This window comes from Atractosteus spatula, chromosome 8, assembly GCF_055471065.1.
Source record: "Atractosteus spatula isolate fAtrSpa1 chromosome 8, fAtrSpa1.hap1, whole genome shotgun sequence".
Taxonomy (NCBI): Eukaryota; Metazoa; Chordata; class Actinopteri; order Semionotiformes; family Lepisosteidae; genus Atractosteus; species Atractosteus spatula.
In genome coordinates this window covers 10,132,615-10,160,447 of record NC_142713.1, presented here as the reverse complement: position 1 = coordinate 10,160,447, position 27,833 = coordinate 10,132,615, and the positions used below count along the sequence as shown (strand labels likewise).

The 27,833-nt window shown below is 38.5% G+C and overlaps 1 protein-coding gene across 1 annotated transcript in view; it reads right to left on the bottom strand.

Moving 5' to 3' along the window:
• Positions 1 to 4,789: 4,789 nt before the first annotated feature.
• bicd1a (BICD cargo adaptor 1a) overlaps positions 4,790 to 27,833 on the bottom strand; it is a 118,423-nt gene continuing 95,379 nt past the window's right edge. Inside the window, exons 3-7 of the mRNA XM_088922582.1 lie at positions 21,825 to 21,977; positions 19,972 to 20,412; positions 12,979 to 14,082; positions 6,996 to 7,147; positions 4,790 to 5,420 (exon numbers count right to left, since the gene is read on the bottom strand). Coding sequence (XP_088778708.1) covers positions 4,790 to 5,420; positions 6,996 to 7,147; positions 12,979 to 14,082; positions 19,972 to 20,412; positions 21,825 to 21,977 — 2,481 coding nt within the window. The remainder of the gene's footprint in view (positions 5,421 to 6,995; positions 7,148 to 12,978; positions 14,083 to 19,971; positions 20,413 to 21,824; positions 21,978 to 27,833) is intronic.

The window sequence follows — 27,833 nt, the reverse complement described above, 5'->3', positions numbered from 1 at the left end:
AGTGGTGGCATGATATTGCCCTCTCACGTGTCCTTGGTACTTTCCAGAAAAAGTGCTTTGGATTTTCTGTTTCCCGAGGCATCACTGGTTACTCCTGCTGTGTTATCAGAATAACGATGTGGTAAATAATTACCAAGCAATGTAATTTTTATTCTTCTCTTTCGAGGCAAAAGTCACACACCTTGTACAAGAAGTACTTTTCATGAGAGTGGTTGTCTGGATGTTTAGCTGTGGAAAATTGGATTTTACACAAACAGGGGAAGCATAATACAAAGTTTCCAAATCCTGTTACTGTAAAATACATACAGGATGGGGTGAAAGCAAGGATCCTCAAGGAAATGATCTATTCAGGATATGTAAACCAGCCCTATTTCTGTGACTGACCCATGATATCAGGACTGTATAGACCTCTATATGTCCAGTAGGCTGTTTCATTCTTACTATTAAATAGTTTTACCTTCTACTAACTCAAAGAACAATTGTGTCAAAAAGCTCTTCCAAAAGCAAGTGCAAAAGGTTTGGAAGCCAAGTTTTGGGTTACAACTCACACAGCAGTTTGTTAAGATTCTCCGCAGAGTATTTTTCAAGGTCTTCTAATATCAGCTGTTTGGCCTGTAGAAATTCCAGAAACACTGTTAATGACTTTCCTAAAACCCTTTCCCATAGAACAAAAAAAAAAGCCCAAGAGATTTTGTTCAGTTCACTTCTCTGGAACAAAAAAAAATAGTTTGCACTGTAAGGCTATTAGTATACTCTCTGACAAATTGGGATGTTATCTCTTATTGCAAAACATGCCTTTTGTTATTCTGGAAGAATTTAAAGGTGTTCTACACTTTAAAAGCACAGCATAGTGTATTAATGCAACACAAATGATAAAACAAGGTGATTTTGTCATACAGTAAGTCTTCAGACATACAGGTGGGTGGCTGCGTCAGCATGCGTAGGCTGCAAAGGAACAAGTAATGGGTTTATTCCATGCTGTAAAAAAGAAGAAAGAAAACACAACGTTTCGGCCATGGAAACGTTGTGTTTTCTTTCTTCTTTTTTACAGCATGGAATACACCTACAGTATTATTACTTGTTCCTTCTGACATACAGTATGTTTATACGTTTGGTAATTCTGGTAAACACTTGTTCAGAAGATTGCTTTTATCAGGCTAGAAATCTCATTTTAATTGACACATAAAATATGTATAGTATCATATATTATATCATATATTACATATGTTCTAAATTGAAACCATCGCCTAATTCTTATTAAGCTGAGTTCTTTTGTTATGCGACTTACAGTATAGTACAAATACATGTACCTGTATATAAAATCCTGTTTAAGAGAAAGTGACCCAAACAATGATTTCAATTTTATCTATGGTTTCAGGGACACTACTATTGGAAGTCTTGTTCTTGGGATGAGATATTTTAACTGGCACTTTGGATACTTGCTCATTAAAGATGCCTTGGCCCATTTAGAAAGAGTAGGGATATAGTGTCTAAATTCCACTCTGGGCTTGTACCTCATGGCTGTCTTGTGCTCCTACCTGGGTGCTGCCCTGCTGTGGAAAATGAAGGAGGTCCTGTTTTATATGTGAACCATTTTGGGGTCCAAGTGAAAGTAATCAGGTTAGTTACTTGCTTGATTGATTAAATACGTTAACTGGCATCCAGACCTTGGCAAAGTCCCACCTTGTGCCCTGTGACTGCTGGTTAGGGTCTGGCTCACTGTGACCCTTCAAAGCATAACTGAAAATGGATGGATTGTATTATTTCCCTATCAGTATAACCAAGTCCTGTAAAGTTGAGACTTATAAAACAAGGATAATTTAACCAAAGGTTTACAGGAATGTGTCACACAGATTTAAAAGAAGGTCCTTTCAAGTTTTTGACTCATTATTCTATTCAAAAGTCATGAGAATTAGTGTCTATTTAACAATATAAAGAGGAACATACTGTATCTTTATTAAGAAAGTATCTTTACCTGGAATGTTTAAAGTTTCATTGTGGAATGAATGTTATTATTTATTGCTCTGAAATCACAACTGACCTTTAAATCTCTTTTGCACCAGCAGCGAAAATGCTTTGTTTTAAAGGTTAGGATGTTTTTTAATATGTGAGATAATGCACTTTTTGTACAGATTTTGACAGGAGAATTCCATTTAATGTTTTTAGCTGAATAATTCTCCAGTTAAATTGCTATCATTCTACTTGTGATTCTCTTTTTTGGGGTGAACATTTTTTATATTTTAATTAATTTGCAATTAATATGTGATCACATATCCATCCATCCATTTTCTAACCTCTTCACCCAGTTCAGGGTTGTGGGGGAGCTGGAGCCTATCCTAACTAGCAAAGGGCACAAAGCAGGATACACTAATCCATCACAGGGCACACACACTCAAAAACACAGACATGCACACACTCACACCAGGGCCAGTTTTCCTAGAAGCCAATTAACCTTCCAGTATGCCTTTGGACTATTGGAGGACACCAGAACACTGGCAAAAACCCTATGAACATGGGGAGAACACACAAACTCCACACAGATAACACCCCAAGTTCAGAATCGAAACCAGGGCCCTAGCACTGCGAGATAGAAATGCTAACCACTGCGCCACTGTGCTGCCCATGATCATTTCTGAACTACTTTATTTTGATTCACAAATGCACAATAATTTTTTGAAATAACATTTTACAAACATACAGGTATACAGTACATAGGGGGAAAGCTGAAGGCGACATCTCAGCTTCTTCACTTATGATATTATAGGCTGATACAGTATATAGTCACAGGCTGTAAATGTCTGGATCATTAACCACCATATTTTAGTAAATAAAGACTTACAGGGTCATGTACTTAATAAAACATGCTACTGGTTTAAAGACAAAGTACTGTATGTTGTACGGAAAGTTTAAAGCAGAGTTTCATATCTTTGTAGGTGTTGTGATGCATGACTGAAAGGAAAACTGTTCTATACATTTGAAGGAAATTGTTTACAAAAAGGAAGGGGGTTCACTTTGCTTCATGTTTACTTTTGATAGATATTCATTCTGGCTTTATGTGTCAAAATCATTTCTATATCTGGAACAGCATTTATGGTGTGAAGTTAATTGTGCCCAAAAAATGAGATGGAAAATTGAACAAAGCCATGGTATCAACTTCAACAACATGGCTGGCTATCTTGATACATACTCTCAGAACGCTTTAGGTAAAGACGTGCTTCCTGGTCTTAGTTTTTAAATGCATTTCCGTGTAGTTTCTACTTGTGCCCTCTAGTTCATATTTCACTGTTCATTCTGAAGAAATCTACTTTGAAAGAAAGAAACTTCAAGGAGTTTGAATACTTGTATTAGCATCCCTTGTAATATTGACATTTAGCTCTGGAATGTCTATGGTTGCTCTTTTCTGGACAGATTCCAGAGCAGAATACCTTTTCTATAATATGGTAACCAAAATTATACACAATATTCTACAGTATATGAGGCCTTTCTAGTACATTATACAATTTCAACATAGCATAACTTAATTTTAATTATATGCTATATATCCTAAAATTGTGTTTTCAGTTGTTAGAAAGTGAATAATAAAAAGTATATATTTGTGGGTGTTTATAGCACTGTATATTAGAGGACCATGTATCTTGCACTTCATAGTATATGTGCAAAAACTGTTTTACTTGCATCTGGTACAAAGCACATGTTTAAGAAATAAGATTTCTCTTATTAAGAAATAAGAAAGCTCTTATTTTACTTATTGATAGTAAAGAAAACTACACAAGAAAGAGAACATTTAGCAAAAAAGACTAACTAATCACTTTTTTCTTGATATGATGAAATCCCACTCACAGAACTGAACTTGTATTGGGGTTGTAATGGTCTTTGTGTTGAATTCCCTGAGTTTTCAATAGGTGATTTAATAGTTAAGAAGACAAAAGGACGGTTTCACCTTTTCTGCCCTTTTGGAAATATGACTATAAAAACTATGTAGCCATATTTTTCTATCTACACAATTGCATGCAGTTGATAAGTAGGAAACATTGACTATTTGCTGAAGCAGTTGTGACTCTAATTTGAGCATTTCAAAGGTATCTGTTGTGCCTGACTTGATTAAATAAAACTTCAGTTTAATAGTTAAAACAATTATTCTACTATTATAAAGTTGGGTCCTAACTCACATTTGAAGAAGAATTCCAAACACAGCAGTTGGCTGTTTCATTCAAGAATTTTTGTTTCAGTATTCAAACAATGTCATTGTATTATGAATTTATAGCAAGAAATATTGGATTGGATAACTCTACTACTTCATGCTTTTCTGTGGTTTTTCATAGAGGCAACTTTGACATGCTACTAAAATGCCAAATGACTTTTTCAATTCTTCTTGACTTCCACAAACTAGAAGCTAATCCACTCAAAAGAATGTAAATTGACACAAAAGTCTTTGGTTTCCCCTTTTTTAGAAAAACAAAACAATATATGTCTTACAAATACTGAGCACTGCCCACACAAGTGCTTCTCCTAAACGAACACTTTTCAAAAGAATTATCCCGAGAAAACAAACATCCGCAAATATAAACCAAAGATGTTTTTGTTTTTTTTTTCGGCGAGAGTACCACTGGTCAGCGGTGTAATGAGAAGGCAGGGGCAACGTGTGCTCCTTTCAGTTTTTATCCCTGAGGAAAAGTCTTACAAAAGCTGATGTGGGTCATACTGCTTTACAAGGCCCCATGTAAACAAAGCAAATCAGTTTGTCTTCCTCTTAGTGTCAACAGCCCAGATCTCCTCTATACTGTCAGTGTTAGGAGTTGTGGGTTTGGGATAGTGGATGGCCAGGAGTAGTGGGAGGAGTTACAAGGGTGTAGGGGGGCACATCTATAACCATTCGTGGGGTTCCCAGCGTAGACGGCCGTGTGCGTGGCACAGGTGACCGATATTGTATGGAGGAGTGCCGGGATTCTAATTCAGAGAGGTGACTGTTGTCAGTGGTGTTGGGAGTGAGTGGCCGCAAGTCTGTGGTGAACGACATAGGATCTACAGTAAAGTGCTGAGTGCCTAAAGTCCACTGTGGGTTGCCTATGTTAAACGGCGAGGCACCTACTGTCCAGGAGGGCGTATCTTCGAGGGAAGGCGGACTGCCTAGGTGTGCGTTGGGGCTGTCTACTGTAGCTGGCGGTGTGTGGGCTGCTGGGAAGGGCGTGCCGGCCGCTGCCTTTCGACTTACTTTGGGAGTGCCGCTCTTGATTTTGGCCACCTTGCCCCGGGTGCGGTGGGACTGCTCGTGATCGAACTCCAGGTCTTCCAGCCTCTGAGTGAGGGCCAGTTTCTGCTGGATGGCCATGCGAAGCAACGAGTTCAACGTCTTCTTTTCGTCCTCCGCCGCTGCCAGCTGCCGCTGCATCTCGTCCAGCTGCGTCACATACTCGTCGCACCTGCGAGGCAAAGACACAAGAGCTTTGGCCACTGGTCTTCATCAATACTTGTGCTCATCGGGTTTGCAGTACAGGAAACTGCGAGTTACAGGCTGTAAGTGGCATGTGAGAGGGATGCTGTGGTACTCAGATCAGCGGTGGTGTATTGAATAAAACTTTTTTGTGCTTTGAATACAAAGCATCAAGATACATTTTTAAAATTTTAATGGCATAAGGCAATTAGGGTGGCACAGTGCGCAATGGGTTTCCTTTGTGAGCTCCAGTTTCCTCCCACAGTCCAGAGACACACTGGTATCTACTTGGCTAAGAGCAATAGTGGCTCATCCCCTCCATTATGCATTCACTGTACTCTGGGAGATGTCTCTATGCCCCCTGGTGTAACACCAATAGGAAGGAAATCTTTAATTCCCTCTACAATCTCTCTTTCAACAATGTAAAACAACTGTTGTATTCTTTGTTTGCCTGTTTTTTTTTGTATTGTTGTTTAGAACTCTGCCATAAAACAAATTTCCCTCAGGGGACGATAAAGCTTTATTTGGATTGAATGGTTTGTTAACAACATGTACTGTATGAGCTTTTCTATGTGAAATGTTTTGTCTTTGTGAGATTGAAACATCCTACAGGCTTTGTATGGGACAAGCCACGTAAGGCAGAGAGCCATCACACTCAGCCCAGGACCATCTATCTGCATAATTGTTTTCAGACTGCAGCAAAGACCCATGCGTCAGCACAATGACCGTAGCTCTGCGTCGATAAAAATGATTCTTCATGCTTAGAGGCCATTCAGGGTATCATTCATATCTGCAAGATAAAATTGCTGTGTTCTGTTTTGCCAAAGAACCTGTTAGCTGATGACAGAGAGAGTGTTTCTTCACAGATGAATGCCATTTCACACTCCACAATGTGTGTGGAGACAATGTGGGAAAATGTTATTTTAGACTGTTGCACCGTTTAAACCAACCAGTGAAGTGAACTGTGGAAGTCTGAAGATGTTGAAATTAATCACTTTTAACACTAGAATGCCTGGTGTATATGGAGGGCATCATTAGTGCTCAGTAATTCTTTAGCCAATGTACTTGGATGGCTTGAAAGTCCTTCAGCCAATAGGTTTTCATTTCCTACATTCCCATTTCAGAGTGCTGTCAAAGTAGGATGGACCAGGGATCTCTTTAAACTTAGGAAACAGTGAATCATGACACTTCCTGAGCACTGGCAGGTTTGTGGTGGTATAATTGTACAATACTTCACTCTCAGTTTCATGTAAGGAACAGTGACACTTGCAGTTGGTCAAAAGATACATTTGTGAGCCAGCTGTGAGATATTTAAGTGAACTAAAAGAGAACTAAAACATACTAAAATGAAAAGGTGAAATGAGATGCCAAGAAGAAGAAAAAAGTCGGAATAAGCTTCTTGTGGTTACAACAGGGCCCCAAGTGAACAGTGTTCTTGAAAAGGTTCATTATAGAGTTTGCGTTTGGAATTCGGCTCTTGTAAAGCACTTTGAGGTGGTTCTACCTGTGAATTTGCACTGCGGATAATTTCTCCTGGACACTCAGAGGTCCTGTGACTCCTCACCTGGTAGCAAACATGGCCCTCAGGGAAGAGAAGGTGGCAGCGTCCTCCTTCAGTGCCTTCAGTTCATTCCGCAGTTTCATCATGGTCTCTGTCACCATGGACTTCTCATTCTCATATTTGCTTTTCAGATTTGCCAAAGCAACCTCAGCTGTCTGTGCAATAGTGGAAAACAAACATTAATTTCCTCTTATTTTAGGAAAAAAAAAAATTGTGAAGAGAACCTCACTTAATCGGTGTTCAAAAAGGCTTTGGGTAGGCAAAATATAACTAACGAATAATCGAAGAGCATAAAAAATGTTGACTGACTAGAACCTCATTCAATGTTTTTTATCGCTCACTTAGGATACATCCACGGTGTAGAAAAACACAATGTTATTCAAGCATTGAATTTTTAAAACAATACTGTACACGAAATTAAATTTGGTCCCTTCTACAAGTATACTGTATTACAGTGTGGTAAAAGCAGTGTTAAATCACAGTAAAATCAGTAAACCACAGAGTAACATAGAAATCAAAATATGTATAAAACATAGGATAACAGTAAATTGATGTTCAACAAGATAATTATATATACAGTATTCCAGCCTGGAGGCACTGGAATTAAAAAATTGACAGTATGAAAGACACAAATATTTTGTCACGCCTGCACTGAGGCCTGAGGTTAAAAAGAGTAACTGATTGTAAATGTATTGTACTGTATGTATTTGATCGTTGATTGTGGGCTATACTTTTGAAAGAAAAGGGACGTTTCTGAAAAAGCTTTCTTAACATGATCATGATCATGTTAGGAAGGCATGTTAGGAAATACATTATTTAATATAATTGAAATAATATTAAATTATGTGGTCTTTCAACTAATGAACTGAAACCCACTTTTGGAATTATCCTGTTGCAAACCTTGGTAGGAATCAACTGAATTTCAAGAGGGACAACAATGACAAGACAATGACAAGTCAATCTTACACAGATGTTCCTAATCACCATCATTACGGAACTTAGCCTTATATATTGAATATAAATGTCTGACGCAGGTGAAGATCCAGATCCCATTTCCTCCTTGCACCTACCCCTTGGTTCACCCTCTGTGAATCCCCTTCCAAATGGGGTTGGAGCCTCCTTTTCTTATAAAGAGGCTACCCATTAATGAAGTGGGTTAACCTATTTCACCAGGTATTCCAAACATGCACAAAGCATGTAATTCTTGGATGTTATTGTACCTCATGAAATATTTTAAATACTGTATACAGTACTACACTCAGCTACACATACAGTATAGTCTAACATCCATTATGCAGATTTAAATAAATAATAAAATATATTATTATAAAAAAATATGTTTAGTATTTTCAAGGAAAAGTCCCTGAGGGCCGTAGACATGAAAACACATTTAAATTGCTGCACTACTACAGGGTTCCCCAAAGCATGTCCTATCATCCAACTAGGAGACAGCTTTTAATCAGGTACTCATTCCAGGAATTGTACAGCAAGTGCAAAATTTAAAATGAAACCATTATAAGAGCATATAAACTGCTAGGAGTGAACGCTGATCATATAGCCCATTGAATCTGATAACATGAGAAATGATTCAAGTAAATTACTGAAATGATTTAAAATTATTCAAGGGACAGATTTTGCTGTAGCCACACTTATAATATAACACTTATAATACTTATGCCAAACTGAATTGCTTATGTTATAAACTTAATTATGTTTTATGTTTTCCCATTTAAGCCTTATGTTTTATGCTTATGTTTTCCCGATCTTAAAATTTCATTCATTGTCACCTGAATGATCCAATGAATCGCCTTCAACCACATGAGTAAATTACTTTTAGCCTTCTACAAATCTACTGTATTATGTGTAAAGGAGTAAGAGAAAGTGCATTTTTCTTAATTGTACTCCCTGTTACTTAACACTTGATTCCTCAGTGTCCTTTTTTTAAATCCAATGAGTACATATTGCCATTTCCTCTTAGCACTGTATTAAAAATTGCACTTTTGGGCTTGCATAATTGACCCTACCTACATTTTTCACTGCTCCACCAGTTCAGCTGTGTCACCCAGGTGGTACTGCACTTCGCTGAAGGATGAAGCAGGTTATCTCCTATTTGTAAAGCACTTTGGGAACTTTGGATGAAAACATTAAGGATCTCCTGCTTACATACAATACAAAGCACTGAACTGCTCAACAATAATTATGTACTGTATAAGGATGAATAAGGATGTATTCCATGAATAGATAGTACAACACTTAATTTGAGACCTGCTGATTCAGGTGTTTTTATCGTACTGTACCTACGGCCAGGCTCCACACAATGTCTTCTCTTGTTCAGCTCCCTGATTGTGGTGTACACTGCCCAAATCCATTATAGATTCTGCTACTGTGGACAATTTTTTTAAATCATCTGGACAGATGTACTGTATCTTACGACTATAGCTTTTAACATAAAACTTCACTGTGATCTTGATTTTATTGGTCATTTGACTTTTTAACTGAACCCCAAAAGTGACTTTTTTGTTTTTGTTACATATCTTGTGCGGATTTATTACACAGTGCTGAAAAGGATTTTAAATAAAACATATTATTACTGCCACTATTATTTAAAGTACCACAGAATGCATCAAATAATTCTTATATTTGAATTAGCCTCCTTTGTAGTCTGCTTGAGACTGAAGAGATCCAGATCTATTCATCTCTCTTTATATACCATATCCTTATAGGAATATCCCTTAGATTTGTTTTTTAACCATTTCAAGGACATCAAAGTCATTTTTATATTAAATAGTGACCACAACTGTATAAGATGTTTTAAATAAGGTCTCACTACAAGACTACCGCATGCATCTTATAAACCACATCATACTAGCACTAACCACTCTATTTTCTTATTAAATGTTTAGTACTGTTTGTTTGCTTTACTGTAGTCTGTAGAACAATGTGTAATGTGAATTCATAACAATACAGGTGAGTAGCATGAATTAATCATATTAATAGCATTTTTGGAAGATACAAGTAATAGGTTTATTCCATGCTGAAAAAAAGAAGAAAGAAAACACAATGAAGAAGTTTTCTGAAGAAGGCTCCACGGCTGAAACATTGTGTTTTCTTATTTTTTTCAGCATGGAATAAACCTATTACATGTTCCTTTGCAGCCTATGCATGCTGACGCAGCTACCCACCTGAACTATTTTTGGAAGATGTTTTTATCCAAACTAAAAGAAATTGCATCTAAAAAGAGTAAAGAAAGGTTGAACCAGGATAGGATGTTCTTTTAATCTGGACTGATAACAAGAAACTCTGATTCACTGTTCATAACACCATGCATCATCTTGGTAAATGAACAATGCAAAAGTACTTTACAGTGCATACTGTTCAGCTTGGTGAAACTGGGATTTTAATTATCCTTACAAATTAATAAATAATATTGTAACGTGGGCATTTTTAGGATTGATCAGGATCTAAAGGGAAAGATTACTTCAAATAGAGGTTTATTGGCTTTATAAAAGAATACAATATAAACTGGCTTAGCAGAAAAAAATAATGCATAACTATATAATAGTCCCTATTTATGGGACTTACATACAGTATGTGACCACATGTAATTCTACTCTTTGGCACCAGGTAGCGCTAGTGCTCTGCTTTGACTTCCCTTAAGCTTGTCCTGTCATTTGACCAGTAGCATTCAAAAATTACCTCTGTAATGCAACCACTATATTCTGGTTCTATGCTGCTGGATAAGCCTGGGTCAGAAAAGTCTGGGACCTCCTGCCACTTCGGTGTCGCTGAAGTCTAATCAGTTTGGTCCCACCTATGTCCAATGAGGTGGGATTTGGCTCTTTTTCCCATTTAAGCCTTTGAGACAAACTGTGTATAGTGAATATGAAGTGTTTTCCAGAATGTTCTAAAACTGAAAACTAACGGCCTTGAACTTGAATACCTTATTAATGGATTCTAAAACCAACTGAAGAACAAACCAGAATTATATACATTGATAATGTTGTAAGAACAGATGCAAACAAAATGTATTCCCACAACAATATAATGGTAAAAGCAAAGGAAAACACTTATAGTTTCAAATATAATTGAAGACAGTGCTTTCCTTATTTATTTTCTACTTTCTTTGGGAAGACATTTTGTGACAGGCAGCTAGAGGGGTTTGCAGGTGAGGGAAGGTGGAAGCGTTGTCAGAGAGCTGCCCTGAGAGCTGACATATCAATTGGGCCATAGTCAAAATAGTGACATCATACATATTGCTTGACATGAGCAATGGATCAATTTAATATGTCTTTGCTGGGCTTCTGACTTTTATAAATCATTTACCTGTAAATATGCTTCAGAATGTGGCACAGGAAACTAACAACAAAGAACACTAATTGTAATGAAAAGGGTTTAGGGTTAACTTTTCAAAAGTATCAACTACATTTTCGAAAGTATTTTGGCTCCATTTCCCTTTGGACTTGTACCATTTGGCCCACCTAAAGTTCTCCTTTAATTTAAGCAGTGAAGTAATTTCCCACTTCTCACCCTCTGCTCTACAGTGAGGCTGCTTCTCCGCAGCACTTCAGAGGTGAATGAAGAAAATCCTCTTCAATGTGTAGAGTGCTTTAGCATCTTAGGATGAAAAGCACTACACAAATATAATAAACTATTACGAAAATTTAAAGCTTTACAGTGCAGTGATAAGAAGTTCGTAATGTGTTTAAAGTAATTAATTTCAGGATGATTGGAGGAGAGGCTTGTCCCTCACAGACAGTACCGCCCTGTATTGGACGGTCAGTGCTGATTGGAGGAGAGCCATGACCCTCACAGACAGCACTGCCCCTACTGGAGGGTACAAGCTGATTGGAGGAGAGCTATGACCCTCACAGACAGCAGTCCTTTTATTTTTAATTACATTTTTAAACATTTCACACTCTAATTAATTCCTACAGCAGATCTTTATACTTTTGCGGCAATTTAATAGCTCCCCTAAACAGCTGGGAAAAGTTCAACAAATTAACATAATCAGGCTGATCTTATTATTTTTAATAATTTATCATTTATAATTTTTCAATATTATATTATTGACATGCAATACCTTTCTAAAATGGCCTAAATTTCATTTGCAAGGTGTTTGCAAAGTGCCCCATGTTATTTTCTGCTTCCTATTATATCCTATTTATATCTAAATAACAAGTTCACTAAGTACAAAGAATACATATATATATTTGATATAAATAAAGACGGCAAACACTGGTGCAGAACCCTGTGGTAGGCTGATAAGGATGTCACCCCTTTTATCCTTGTCTGTACTGTTTTTTGCCCATTGACTAGTCCTCAATCCACATGCATACATCACATAGGATTTTTTTATTCCATAGCAGCTCAGAATCCTATGTACAGTAACTAACTGCTTTTTAAATGACACCAACATGATAGCTCCTTCTGCTTCAAATGGTGTCATTATTTCATTATTCCAAGTGTCTGTAATTACATACAGAGAAACATTTCCTATGATGCATAAGCATGTGCATTGTAATGATAAAACTACAGTTCAAAGAAACTATTGTATGCAAATTTAAAAGTTATAATATTGTATTGTAGACTGTACTGCACAGTAAACATTGTGAATATTGAAAATGTCCATCTCTGAATTCTTAAACTCCTGTCTTGAATACTGCTATAATTTTGGGCTTTTCTTAGAAAAACCAGACACCAGACACAGCTTGTGTAGAATTCAGAAACAATACCATCAGTTCTTGGCCGCATAGTGTACATCAGGCGGCTTTATTATTATTACTGTTTTTTTTTAAAGTAAAGTGACAGCTGTCATAATGAATGTTGTTCAGATTTGGTTCTTAAATGGAAAATGGAAAATCACATTTCAAGACAGAACTGCCATAATGATATTTACTTCTGACCAGAATGTGTCACAATTGAAATGTAAGAAAGGTTGCGTTTGGACCGCAGTCGTTTTATTAATTGATTTTTTTAAGGCCCTTACTTGTTTGTTGGCTTTTAGGACCAGTCGCAGAGTGGCTATCTGCTCCCGCTTGGTGCTGAGCAGGGACTTCAGTTTGAGAATCTCCTCCATCAGCCCCTCTTTGTCCTTGTCAATAATGGGGGCCAGCTCTCTGGCAGCAGCCCGCTGTCGGGACAGCTGTAGGGAGCGGTCAACAGCTTTCTGTAGGTGCTTGATCTGGTCCCTGATAATAGCGTTGAGGTTGTAAATGTTCATGGGCTCCTTGCGGAGGTCATTGGACTCTGTAACTGGAGAGGAGGGTGGGGCATTTATCATGGGTGACACTACTGGGGTTCGGTTAGGGCTTTTATTTTGCTCCTTGCTAGCCTCGGCAGGGTCTCTGGGAGCTGGATCTATGGGGCTTCTGGCTTCTGCAGATGCTACTACTGCTCGGCGGGCGATCCGAGGAGACAGAAGCCCCCTGGGGTCGTCAGGCCCCTTTAGGCTGCCGCTGCGTGTCACCCGACTTTGCCGGTAGTAGTCCAGCATCACCCTGTTGGGTGTCTCGTTGTTGCAGAGGCAGACGTGGTGGTAGAGCTGGGCCAGCTCCTCACTGAAGGTCACCAGCTCGTCCTGGGCAGCATTGAGAGTGTTGTGGTTCTCATTGGCCATCACCGTCACCGTCTGCAGCTCGCTCTCCAGACAGGCGATCCGCTCTCTGCTCTCCTTGTTGGATTTCTCCAGCCGGGTCACCTGCTCGTCCAGCACCTGCACTTTGCTCTCGCACTTGGACTTCTCCTCGGTGTAGCCCTCCAAACACTGGTTGTACTTCTCCTTCAGGGCCTTCAGCTCGGCCTTGAGGTCGATCACCTCTGTGACAGCCACCTTGTACTTGCACTCCAGGATCTCAAGCCCGTTGATGTCTACCTCGTAGTCGTGGCTGTCCTGGGCCGAGTTCTGGGCTGACTTCTCTGTCTCTACCTCCATGCCCAGCTCTTTGTTGTTCTGCAGGCCCTTCATGGCATTGACGTGTTCCGTGAGCCGGTGTACTCGCTCGTGCTGCTCTGTGAGTGCTCCCTTGGTGTGCTCCAGCTGCGTCTGGGAGTCCTGAAGGCTGGACAGGAGAATAGCTTTCTCTCGTTCCACCTGTAATCACAAACAAGGCATTGTCCATTACTATGTGTGGAGAGCCCATGTTAGCTGAAACTTTGGAGGGAAAAGTAACATATGAATATGACTGTTAAAGATGTTTGAACATTTTTTGAATACTTTACACTTATACTGTAGGTAGAAATCTCAAATTCTTTCACTCCTTGTCTTTATAATTGCTGTAGGTCAAGCCTGCTGAGTCACGTCACAATCTGATAGGGCCAATTACTTGTGTGCTTGAATACACTTCCTGCCCTCTTATCTTCAACTCATATGACTTTCCATATTGTATTTTTACAGAGGGTTTATGAGGAAAAAAATGTTTTTGGGGATTAAACATAAACCTTTGAATTTTCACCTACAGTAGATCTTGAAGGACAAAACGCAATAGTATGTAGTGATACTGTATGTGTTTCCTCCTTTTTTCAAAATTCATAAATTCATTTCCAGGTTCCACTTTTCCAGTCAATTGAGAATATTGTTAGGTTTTGAATTTGAACAAATGGAGCGATAATTTCACAGCACAGCACGTGGTAGTTTTTGATTTTTTTATTCTCTCCTACTCACCTATCATAAGCTTTACTGGACATGAAGATGTATCTACTTATTCATTTTTTTGTTAAGGCTACAAACATGTAATGGTTACTTATGCTGATGGTGGCCAAACATGGGTCACTGCTTCTGATTTTAGGGCATCAAAATTACATACAATTTTTATATTTCCCAAAAAACATTTGTCTTACTCGTGCTCTTGACAAAGGATGCAAGTCAACTGAATGCTAAAGTAGACACTAGCAATGCTGGTTCGCCTTGGATGTCCTGCTCCAAACACTCACATGCTGCAGAGATTCCTCTCATTTAAATTAACTGTGGATCATTGCTTTTTGATTTTGTTCAGCCATTGCATTGAAGAAATCAGTCATCCAGTAAGTCACATCTTTGGCACTTAAACCATATTGATTAACCACTGGAAGAGACCCAAGAAAAAAAAAATGTTGATTATAAAATAAGGCTGATAACTAGCATATTGTGCTATTATAGTAATACAGGATTTTTTTATAAAAATGTGCATTTCCTATCGTAGATAAGACTTTGCAAGTCTGACAAAAATATAATAGCTTCAGTTCCTATTTGTATTTCCTGATAGAAGGAGATGTAAAAACAACACTCCTGCAGTGTACAAGCTGTTTGTGCAAACAACACTGTATAAATGAGCAGTATGCACATTGACAGCATTAACTGATTCACCTCCAGGCTTTGTCCCCAATATGTTTCATAATCAAAAACAAATAACCTCATTTGGTAAAAGCCTTGAAGTGCATGAGGTGCACAATATGACACTAGAGTCTGGAAGCTGCTGGTTCAAATCAAATCTAGGTGATTTTGGTTTTGGAGCTCGCAGTGGGGAGATACTGTACATACTGTACAGTACTGCTGAATTATCTCTCGTTCACACAGCCTAAATATGGTTGCACATTTACGTTACAATGAGCTGTATCCACTGCACTAGACAATCTTGTCTGGATCACGTATTCAGTTTGCTTATTAAAAATATAAATGATTAAGAGGATGCCATTCAGCCTATCTAGCCCGTTTGGTAGTTAATAGCTAATTGATCAAAGAATCACATCCAGATGTTTCTTAAAGGAAGTTTGGCTATTGGATTCAACAGCACGGCTGAGAAGCTTGTTCCACACTCCCACAACTTTTTGAGTAAGGAAGTGCCCCCTGTTCTCAATTCACAATCCTCAATGCTCTTTCACGCAAATTCCATTTGTGTCCTTTGGTTTGTAATTCATTTTTTATTTTAAAGAAGTGCACTGAGATGACTTTGTAAGTGTTTTAGAAGTTTTTGAATACTTGTATCATGTCCCTCTAAAGTACAGTTCAGTTGCTCAGTGAAGGACAGTCTGTAAGCCCTGAATTGCACCTGGTTGTTCTTCATGGAACTGATTCCAGAGCAGCAAATATCTTTTATTTTGTCGTTTGCCAAGTATCGTTTTGAATTTCAATTGCTCTGTTTTGTTTTAACCAATTGCAGTAAACTGAATTAGTTTACTAAATAAATTTGTAAGAGCAGCAGTTCTAGTACAGACCCCTGTGCTACTCCTCTAATCTGCTAAACCTTAACTGTTCTCTTTTGTTTTCAATTTATTTGAAATCTGTCCACCCATCCACTTTGTAACCGCTTTGTCCAATACAGTACCGCGTGGAACCAAATCCAGCAAGAAATGGATTCACCCTGGACAAGATGCCAGTCTATTGCAGAGCACACACAGACACATATATATTCACACCAGGACCAATTTTCTCAGAAGCCAATTAAGCTACCACTATGTCTTTGGACTAGGGGAGGAAACCCACACGCACATGGGGAGAACAGGCATACTGCACACTGTTCAGCTCTTTATTCTAGCAGCCACATTACCCTGCAACTCACAACTGGCAACCCACTGAAGTTCAGCAGGTGTGAGCCTGGTCAATATCTGGATGTGAGATCTTCTGCGAAAAACTAAAGTTGCTGCTGGAAGAGGTGTTAGGGGGGGCCAGCAGGGGGCGCTCAACCTGAGGTCTGTGTGGGTCCTAATCCCCCAGTGTAGTGAAGGAGAGACTATACTGTAAAAAAAGGCGCCGTCCTTCAGATGAGATGTAAAACCAAGGTCCTGACTCTCTGTGTCATTAAAAATCCCAGGGTGTTTCTTAAAATGAGTAGGGGTGTAACCCTGGTGTCATGGCCAAGTTTCCCATTGGTCCTTACCAATCATGGCCTCCTAATAATCCCCATCTATGAATTGGCTTCACCTCTCTGTTCTCCTCCCCACTGAGAGCTGGTGTGTGGTGAGTGTACTTGCGCACTGTGGCTGCCGTTGCATCATCCTGGTGGGGCTACACATCGGTGGTAGTGGGGAGTCCCCATTACCTGTAAAGCACTTTGAGTGGAGTGTCCAGAAAACCACTATATAAGTGTAAGGAATTATTATTAATTTAAAATATAAAATAATTATTTGATAAAAAATAATTTATTTAAAACATGCCTTTCCCTTAAAAGCATTTTAAAGGCAGTGGTGTTAAGACCTGGCCTTTCATGATAAATAATTTAAAGAGTCGTGGCAGAGTTCTGAGAGAGGTTGTTAGCCCAGTTCACAGCACTGACAGCAAGGCTGAGATGATGCAATGAAAAATGACCAGCATAATTGCACCCTTAATAATTTAACACCCCTGAACTATTAAACAGCTGTAATCTAAGATGGGGATAGTGCTGGAATGTGGTGGGGAGACTGATGAGTTGGCTTTAAAAAGATTGATTATTGTCTACTTTACTAACATTGTCTGCTTTATTAACATTATGATCTCTTCCTGACTATAATAAATCTCAAAAACAACAAGACAATGGAACAAGATAATTAACAACTCTAGGTTCCTTTTTGTGAAATTCACTTGGTCAATTAAAGAAAAAGCCTCAATTACACAATACAAAAGGTAAAGTGGAATTGATGTAGTCTGTTTTACTACTGTTTTTTATATTATAAAAAGAATTATTAAGTGATTCTTCATTATTTTTGTACTATGTCTTATCATTTAGAAGGGATGAAAAACAATGGAAAATATCTTTATCGGTAAAATTTGGATGAAATGTTTAAGCCTAATGAGACTGATTCAAATAAATTAAGAACCATTATTAATACAGTATAAATATAAACTTAACGAAGATACATCAACTCCACAGGAGTTGATAAAATTGCTTTCAGTCCTCACTGATATTCCCAAGTAAAAAAAAACAATATTTCACTTTAATAAAAAAGTAGTTTTATTTGGTAAACTGCGAGGATTTGTTCTACTTAAATGTATTTAAGAAGTGCCAATGGCTGCAGTAGCAGCATTAGACATATGCAACCAGTACATTTGCAGTCACCTAATTATTTTAACTTTTTGAATACTGTACCATTAATTACACCTGAGGAAGGAAGAAAGTTTCAGATTCACAGCCTTTGAGACCAGAAAAATTAAAATCGGATTCAGTCAGAGTGTTCAATGTGCTCCAAAGCACCATTGTATGCAAAGATGTATATTCGCGATGCTTGTCTGTGGCTCCATGGCAGGAAAAGGTAGTGATTTTCTTGATTAGATGTCTACTAACCTTTACAGAGCTGTGGAAGTATTGCAGCCTCGATCAGTAACTATGAAGAAAAACCCTTGAGTACAGTTTATGTCAGCACTCTGCCAGTATATTACAAAACAGAGCCTCTTTTTAACAGAAGATGACCTGCTGTTGCTTATCTTCTATTTATAGGTCCTACACAATGGTGTATTATCTAGAATGGAAAGAAATAAATCTTCCCAACAGCAGCAGAGATCACTAACATCAAGAAAGCACTCATCTCAGCCATTGGGCTCTGACTGAAATGTAGGGAAGAGTCTCATAGCCCACTGAAATGAACGTCAGACAGCAGATCAATAGCAAACTGTAAATGTATAGGGTATATCAGATGTTTCTAAACTGTGCAATTTTTCTCCATAATAAACAGCTTGATTCTCTATAGAGTCATTGTACTGTTGTGTACTAGAGAGATATTTGTTTTCTTGAGTCAGCACTGGGGCATAAATTTCTCATTTTTTGTCTTAGCTTTCTTTGTCTCTTATTTATTTTTATTGTTCCTAAAATCAAGCATTTTACATATGGTAAACCATTAAGAAAGCACAGGGCACAGTGATTAGCATTGCCATCTTGCAGCTCTTGAGCCCTGTGTTCAGTTCCTGGGGTAGAGTTTATATGAGTTTATAAATGTGGCCCTGATGTGAGTGTGAGTGTGTGTTTGTGTCTGTGACTACTGTCAAGGGTGTATCCTGTCTTAAGCCTGTTGCATTCAGGGTTAGGCTCTGTCATCCCTCGTTACCATGTGCTGAATAAAGAGAAAATGAATGGATGTATGGTAAAGTATCAATGTATTAGTTTCCTAATGTGATTTGGGCATGGGTGTTAAGTTTACTGGAAACGTTTAGTTTACCTCTCTAGGCAAACACTAGTGACTGACAGCATTACTGTAATTCACCAATAGAGCATCAGTGAGTGACAATGTGACACAATGTCGTGTGGACAGAATGAAGTGCAGGCTTAATTTCAAGATAATTTTTCTGTCAGCCCCCTGGGTGGCCAGTAAATATTTCCAGTTCCACTTTGATCAAACACTACTGGCCTTCATCTTGTAAAATAATTTCATATATGTGTCATATTGCAGCTCTTTCCTGAAGTGCAAAGGTGGAGTTCAGAATAAGCACAACTGAGGGAGCCTCACGATTGGCTTCACTGGTAAAAGCCCTCACCCAAGCACTGGCTAAACTGTTTGATGATGGGTTCGAGCCTGGGTAATGCCACTGGTTGAATGTGACAGGGATTCCCCCAGCAGTGGCACATGATTGGCTGAGTGCTGCCAAGGAGAGAGTGGGTACACTTTAATTCCTGCGGCCTCTCAGACGTGGTGCTGTCTGCGAAGGGCTGGCAATCAGCGCTGAACTTCTGGTACGGGCTTGTATTGCCTGCAACGTGCTAAAAGACAAGTGGCTTGAAGCTGGGTGAGTTGGGGGGAACGTGCTTACACTAAGTCATTCTCCCCCTACCTGCAAATTGCAAATATGAAAAATGTCAAGCTGGCTATTCCAAATCTGTTGGGATTAACAAACATTATTGGGGTTTCTAAAATTCTAAAAGTCCTAAAGAAAAAAGAGAACAAAAAGAAAGAAATGCAAGCCCCATACTGTAAAAACATTTCTGACCATAGTTATTCATTTCCTGCCCTTCTTAATACCGATATTGTCCAGTGTATCGACTTGTTTCTCCATGGCAGCTGCGCATGTGTGCTTCTTCAATGAGCTCCCCTGTGGACTCACCTGCAAGAGCTGCTGCTTCAGCTTCTGCATCTCGGAGAGGTTGAGCTCGCTGAAGAGGTCCGACACTGGGTTCAGGGCCTCCCCCTTCCTGGCGGTGGCCGGGCGGTAGTCCCCGTTGAGCTTCATCAGGGAGCCGTGGACGTGGCCGTTGCACTTCTCGTCGTTGTTGGGCGCCCCGTTCGCCTCCTCGTTGAACTTGAGCCCCTCCACGGAGATGCTGAGGTGGCTGTTGTACATGCTGTCGCTCATGCTGATGTACTGCGAGAGCTCCTTGCGCAGGCTGTTCTTCTGCTCGCGCTCGTTCTTCAGCGTGTCCAGGGCCTCTTCCAGCTGGCTCTCCGCGATCTCCTTCAGGCGGATGGCATCTTCCAGCTGGCTGTTCAGCAGGACCGTCTCCTCCTCCAGGCACTTGATCTCATGCTTGAGGCCTTCGTACTCCACCTGGGGGCAAAGAGAGAAAGAGATAGAAAAACAGTCCTGTTTTGACTTACTAAGAGGCAGAGCTTTAGTACATGCAAGTGAGTCATTCCTCATAAATCTAAAACTTCCCACTTTCCACTACACAACTAATGACAACATAACTAAATGACATAAAATAGAAATTTGTTAAGCCCAAAACATTAATGAATATCTATTTTATGCTCATAATTATTATTGAAAACGATTATTATTTTTAAAAGAATAATAACATAATATTTATTGAAACATTTGACAGTTTTATATAACATTTGGCACAATATTTTTTTGCGTGCACCATATTTGTAACACATCAGTGACTGGAATGCAGTGTGGCTCAGTTAAAGAGAATAGAGGAATGAAAATTGGTGAACATGAAGTATTTGCACTGTAATGGAGCAGCTGGTAAGAACTCTTGGCTCAATCTGGATCCCAGCCCATGGGGCTCCAGAACGCAGTTGTTCATCACTGCTACAGCAGGAGAGATGACCTGCTTGAATGGCCTGTATAGTAGGTGCAGAGGGTCGCCATTAGTCCAGGTTACACAAGTAAGATAAGACAAGTACGTTATTCTTCTTAGGTTGTAAATGAATGATGTGTTTCATAGTGGAAGTCTATTTTCACAGAAAGAGTCACACTAACATGTTGCCTCTTATGAATAGCACTCAACTCTGCAGTAACATTCAAGGATTACACACATATACAGTATATTAAAATAAATTATGTGTTCACTTCAAGCCTTACAGACAATAAGGAGGTGTGACGCAATGGCACTCTGCAGCACCTTCTGTCTAACTGCCACAAAACTTGCTTATTGGCTTTTGGTGCCGTGGAAAAAGATTTAAATCTGTGCAATTCACTGTAGAAGGAATTTACAGTAGTTTCCTTAATTCATTGACAACGTATATGTGAAACAACAACATGAACCCTCTCTATTGTATCTGTAGGCCGCCTTCTTTACAGTAAAGCACTATTAGAGTAATTTAACAACCTCAGTTGTAATCAACTGGGCGGAGCGGTGGCTCTGTGGCTAAGGATCTATGCCTGTGACCGGAAGGTTACGGGTTCAAATCCTGTGGCTGGCAGAGGAATCCTACTCTGTCAGGCCCCTGAGCAAGGCCCTTAACCCCAACTGCTCCAGGGGCACTGTACAATGGCTGACTCTGTACTCTGACCCCAAGCTTCTCTGCCTGTCTGTGTCTCATGGAGAGCATGCTGGGGTATGTGAAAAGACAAATTCCTAATGCAAGAAATTGTATAGGGCTAATAAAGCAACGTTATTATTATTATCAGCTGTTTTCCACACTGCCAGAAAAAGGGGCTAATGTGGGAAGGGAGGAGAGAGTTCTGGGGGTTCTGTGTGAGTGTGGAGCAAAGGCTGGGCAGGGAGGACTGACCTGGTTCTGTTTGAGGGTAGAGACCAGTTTCTGGAGCATGATGTTCTCCTCCTCCAGCTCTGTGTAGTCCTGCAGGAGGCGTGCTTCCCGGAACTTGTACTCCCGGATTTCCTCTTTCATCCGTGTCCGCTGCAGTTCCAGCATCTCATTATTCTGCAAAACAAACCAAGCCGCGGGTGACCCTTTATGTCAGAGAGGCTCAGGTTCAGTCTTCATGGGTAACATTGTCACCTACACATTCTAGAGGTCTCTTTGAACCATCTTTAGCTAGCAATTTTGAGGTGCCTTATGAAAGAAGCAAACAACAACAATGGCACCAATTGGACTAACAAAAAGTGGCAAGATGCGTGGAATAATAACAACCACAGACTGAAACAGTTTATCGACAAAGTATCTAACAAACCCGCTAGAAATGACCTACCCAGACAAGCCTGGGTCAAGCTGAGCCGACTAAGAACCGGACATGGCCATTTCCAGGCCACCCTACACAAGCGGGGTCTCACTGATGACCCAACTTGCGAATGCGGCAATGGCAAGGAGCAGACGGCCGACCACATCCTATACTCCTGCCCTCGCTTCAGATGCCCCGGCAACTTCACCGATTTGGATGAAGCTCATACAAATAAAAAAAAGCTAGCAATTTGAGGAAGCTGTTCATTTTGACACCTTGAGTAAATGAGTAGCTGAGGACATATCTCCTCAGGCCTCTCCAATTGAAACACAATGAAAATGGGAACAGACAAAACTGTTCCTTCTAGTCCTGTTCTGTACACCACCTGTGTATACTGTATGTACGACCTAAACAAATCATGACATTATCAAAAATATATCTTTGTTTTCATGAAGATGCCGCAAGGCTGTCTGGTTGGAGGTAGCAGAAAGGTAACTAACAAAAAATGTTTTCTAAATACAGGAAGCTTTAAAAAATCAAGGTTCTTGGAAAAAAAGCAGTTTCTTAAATGTCTGTGTTCCTTACAGGAAACAAAAGTAACAAAAAATCAATATTTGTCGGAAAAAATCATCATTAAGTAATTACACTCATACAGACAAATTATGGAATATAAGAATACTTAATGTTGTCTGCTTTGTTTCTTTTTTTGAAAGTTCTTGGCAGCACCCAACATGTCATCAGTCTTATCTTACAAAAACCTGACACAAATATTTATTCACTCTATCCTTGTTCTCTAATTAAATGCAGCCAGCAGCCATATCACCCTGCAACTCACAACTGGCAACCCATTGAAGCCCAGCAGGTGTGAGCCTGGTCAGTACCTGAATGGGAGACCTCCTGGGAAAAACTAATGTTGCTACTGGAAGAGGTGTTAGTGGGGCCAGCAGGGGGGCGCTCACCCTGCGGTCCATGTGGGTCCTAATGCCCCAGTATAGTGATGGGAACGCTATACTGTAAAAAACAGGCGCCGTCCTTCGGATGAGACGTAAAACCGAGGTCCTGACTCTCTGTGATCATTAAAAATCCAAGGGCGTCTCTTGAAAAGAGTAGGGGTGTAACCCTGGCGTCCTGGCCAAATTTCCCATTGGCCCTTACCAATCATGGCCTCCTAATAATCCCCATCTATGAACTGGCTTCATTACTCTGCTCTCCTTTCCACTGATAGTTGATGTGTGGTGAGCGTTCTGGCACACTATGGCTGCCATCGCATCATCCAGGTGGGGCTGCACATTGGTGGTGGTGGAGGGGAGTCCCCATTACCTGTAAAGCGCTTTGAGTGGAGCGTCCAGAAAAGCGCTATATAAGTGTAAGGAATTATTAAGGGGAAATCTTTTCATTATTCTCAATGTATACTATATAACCTCATAGGTCTGTTCTAATAAATGTTTTTTAATTAAAATAATGACTTTACAGTACTGCTAGTAGCATTTAATTCTCAGATTAATTTTCATCTGTTTGTTAAGTAACGGCACTAGATACTGAAATTAAACATTGAAAAAGAAAATGGAGATTTCTGAAGCACGGATCTTTTTTTCTCAAATGTTCCTTCAAGGTAAACGTTAGGAGTTTTGTTTACACTAGCTCAGTGAAATTTGGTTTGTTTGTAGAGCACAAATTTCGACTGCTAAACAGATTGAACATAACCAAACTATAACTTCCAGAAGAGGTGGTCTCAATCAGTCTGGTAAATAGACTGAGTAAAGTTCACTTTTTGGGACTTGTTTTGTCTATAACAGGAAATGAATAATTATGATAACAGTTGTCTAAATACAGTAACTCTTCTAGTAGTAAAGCCAATACATTACAACAATATCCAGAGCATCAAAATGGGAGAGGTGAATGACACATTTTTAGAAACGCGCCAAATTGCATTACACAATGAAAGCTGTGCAAACGAAAACAAATTCAGTAATTTATACACTAATATGAAGATCAGGTATAAAAGGATCTGAGCTTATTTAATTATTGCAGTGTGTGAATATATTTAAACCTGTTCCCCTTAAACACCGGGTAGTGGACCATTAAAACTCCAGTTCAATTCCAAACAAACACTTAGAGATTAGAAATGACAAAAATAAAGAAATGCAGCAGATGCCATATTATCATTACACTACAGTACATGTAGGGTAGGAGATAGCTGAATGACTTGGTTAGATTTTAACTTTGAAATCCTTCTGTTCAATACGAACTCTAACTTTGTGATAACAATTCATTTTATTTATATTTCCAAAATAAACCAAGTACTGAGAAAGTCTTGAGTCTACTGGGAATTTAGTAGCTTAAAGGACAATTCTTAGGTGAATTGATGAGAATGCTGCAGAAAACAAAAGGCCATTCATTTTAGAGACAGCTCTGGGCCTAACTGTGCCTTTATTCTTCTGAGAAAACTGTGCTGTTTGCCAAAGAAAGACTTATTTGGCTGTTAAAGGTTAAGAATCAAAACTTATAAAGTCTCGAAGAGAACCCCAACTGAGATATACCCTCCTTGGAGGAATTGATGGTACTCTGTCTTTCTTTAGTGCTGGATTAAAAGGCAATACTAGTCTCTTTGCTGCCCTCATCTACTTAAATTGTATTGAGATCGGGTATTCCATTATGTGTAATAAAAAATAAAAAGGCAAAAAAATGCAGAAATGAAAAATACTGGAAAAGAATCAAATGAAAAAATCAGAACACTCAGAATTGTTTCTCATTTCACTGCAACAGAAGTAATTTCAAGCGTAGAGTTAAAAATTCTCAAAATGAGTAAGGTAAAAAAAATATATTTCTATTACTGAACAATACCTGCCTTAAAAGAAAAGCATGAACACTTATTCGCTGCAAAAGTACATGCAAAGCCTCCTTTCTTACGGTATTTTAGAAATGTCTCAATGCTGGTATTCACAGGTTTAAAGCAGACAGAGAAACCTGAAAATGAAAGCTTCAGCTGACAGATCGAGTAATTTTACTAGTGCTCAATTTGAATCTGGGCTTCTTCCTCTAAAAAAAGTAAGACTTCCCTTGCCCACTAATTTCTACTGCTCTTTAAGTTCTGAATTTTGTTTTTCTCCTTTATTAACAACGCCTCACTCTGTTGACAGGGAGAGTCTCAGAGACGAGATAATTCACAATTCGCTGATCTCAGCACACCTTAACTCATTACACCTGCTTTCCATCTTTGCAATCTTCAGATGTGCCTTATGTTAGGAATGCTTTGTGAATACCAGGTGCATTTCATTAACCATTAGTGACCTCTCATAATCAACACAAACTCTTGATGTATTCATTATTCTTCATGAATTTCCCTTTTCTTTGTCGGCTTCATAGAAAGCTGGTGGCACAAAACACATTCCAAATCATATTCCAGTTTTTAAAGGAATGCTTATCTGCAGCTCTTGTATATTTTAATGATGCAAAAATATTCAAGAAAAAAAATCAGCACCTTTAATTATATCACATTCCCATTCCCATTGTTTGATATCTTTTTGATTAATTAATCTCCCTGAAATGTACTGTATGTGGGGAGGTTATCCATGTCGTCTGGCAGAGTCAATATATATTCTGACTAGTGAAAGGTCGCCAAACTTTTTAAACACAAAATTAATGAATACTGTAAAAATCAGGAGGGTGTTTAATATTCTACTTTTTTAAGTTTCAATCATACTAATCTGCTTTTTTTCCTACTACAGTTCTCTTAAAATAATTAAAGGGAAATAGATTAAGTGCTATTATATTTTAGATTTTAAATTATTGGTGTCCCTTTAGTTTAGTTACCTATTATAACTTTTATAACTGTGTGTAAACAATCTATTAAAATGTTTTTAATGATGTTGTAATCAGTTTTTTAAAAACAATTACATGGTTAGGTTTATGGCTCTGATAATGCCATAACATTCATAACATTTAAGCTATTTTATGCCTTTGAAATACATTTACTATTATAATATTTGTAACTTAAAAATCCCAATTGGAACACCCTAAGATAAATGAAATTGATCAAATTAATTAACTGAAATATAAATATATACTGTAAGAGCCAGTGGCAATAGAATCTAAAAGGGCCTCTTTCCTCTGTCAGGATCAAGTCTTCAATCTGTCTAAATCATTTTTTCTGTGTTCTATGTTTAATTTTATAAAACAATAGACAAAAATAGTCAAAAGGCTCCCAAATTTAATGAGTTAATTACTTAATTCAAATTTAAGCCATTGTTTTATAAGTCATCTACAATACCTGCATTTCTGTGGCAATGTAGCTCTTACATATTACCTTATAGAGAAGCACAGAAATAAAAATATGAATAATAAAAACTAGAAACATTTCCTGGCTTATAACCTTCGGGCAACCTACAGTACTCCTCAATACAGGTAGCTTTTACGTCTTGTAAATTGACAAATCAGGGAATAAATTTCAAGATAAATAACAATTTAGCTTTTGTAAAAGATTTATCTTTTGCAACGAGATACGATAGACAATCAGTACATTTCCGTTTGTAAAGAGGTGAAACTCTGTAAACAACTGCAGTGCTGACAATACTGCAGTGAAGTCTGAAGAATCTGAGTAGCAGGCAATACTCTGCAGCAACAATTCCCAGAAATATGACTGCACTACCCACACACCACAGAACAGAAAGGCAGTGCTGCTGTCTCAGGCACTCCAGTGAATCCATAGTGAAGTTAAATTATAAATGCTAAAGCTGTCTTCCTTTCTAGTATTGAGGGAAACATACTAAATACTGAAGATGCAAAGCTCACATTATGCTTCTAAGAAGAAACCACGTTCTATACATTGACAATGTATAGGGTCTTAAAGGATTGTGCAACATCACTGAGAAGTTGCACGTCCTAAAAGCCTATTGCTAACAGATATAGTAAGTCAGGATTTAAAAAAAAATTAAAATGCAAATGTTAAAACTAAAATAATCCTCACATCTTTTCTTAATTGACAACTGTAGAGAAACATTATAGAAATGTTCATACACGACATTTTTAAGTGAATATTTTTTGTTTTTTACAATTACCAAAATAATAAACAATTATGCCATTTAACTCACAATGACTCCTCTACAGTAGATCTGGTGGTTGTCTGCAACCTTGATATAAACAGCAGCGCTGCAATTGAAAGGTGTAGAGAACATCAGTCAAGTCTCTCACAGAGGCCAGTAAATGATGTAAAGAGATAGGAGCAGATATTAAAAACTCAAATTTCGATTAAAAATCCAAAATGCTTTATTGATTGGAATCTAAAACACAAAGTCAGTACAGAGTCCATATGCTGAACAAACGTATTTACTGATATTTCCCATAGGTTTTAAAAAGGTTTTTTACCATTTGACATTTGAGCTTTATATTAAATATTACGAATACTTAATTTTTTTTTAGATCAGCCAGAGGAAACAGGTGAAAACTGGTGTGACATTGAAACATGAGGGGTCAATCACAAGTATATTTAAAGAACTATAGAAGATTCCTGTTACTTAGTTATTAATTCACTTTGCTTTGGTGTTTTTCCTCATGGTTGGTATCATTCTTTACTACAATCTTTAGCAAATTTGCACTGCTTTTATATTACAATATTTACA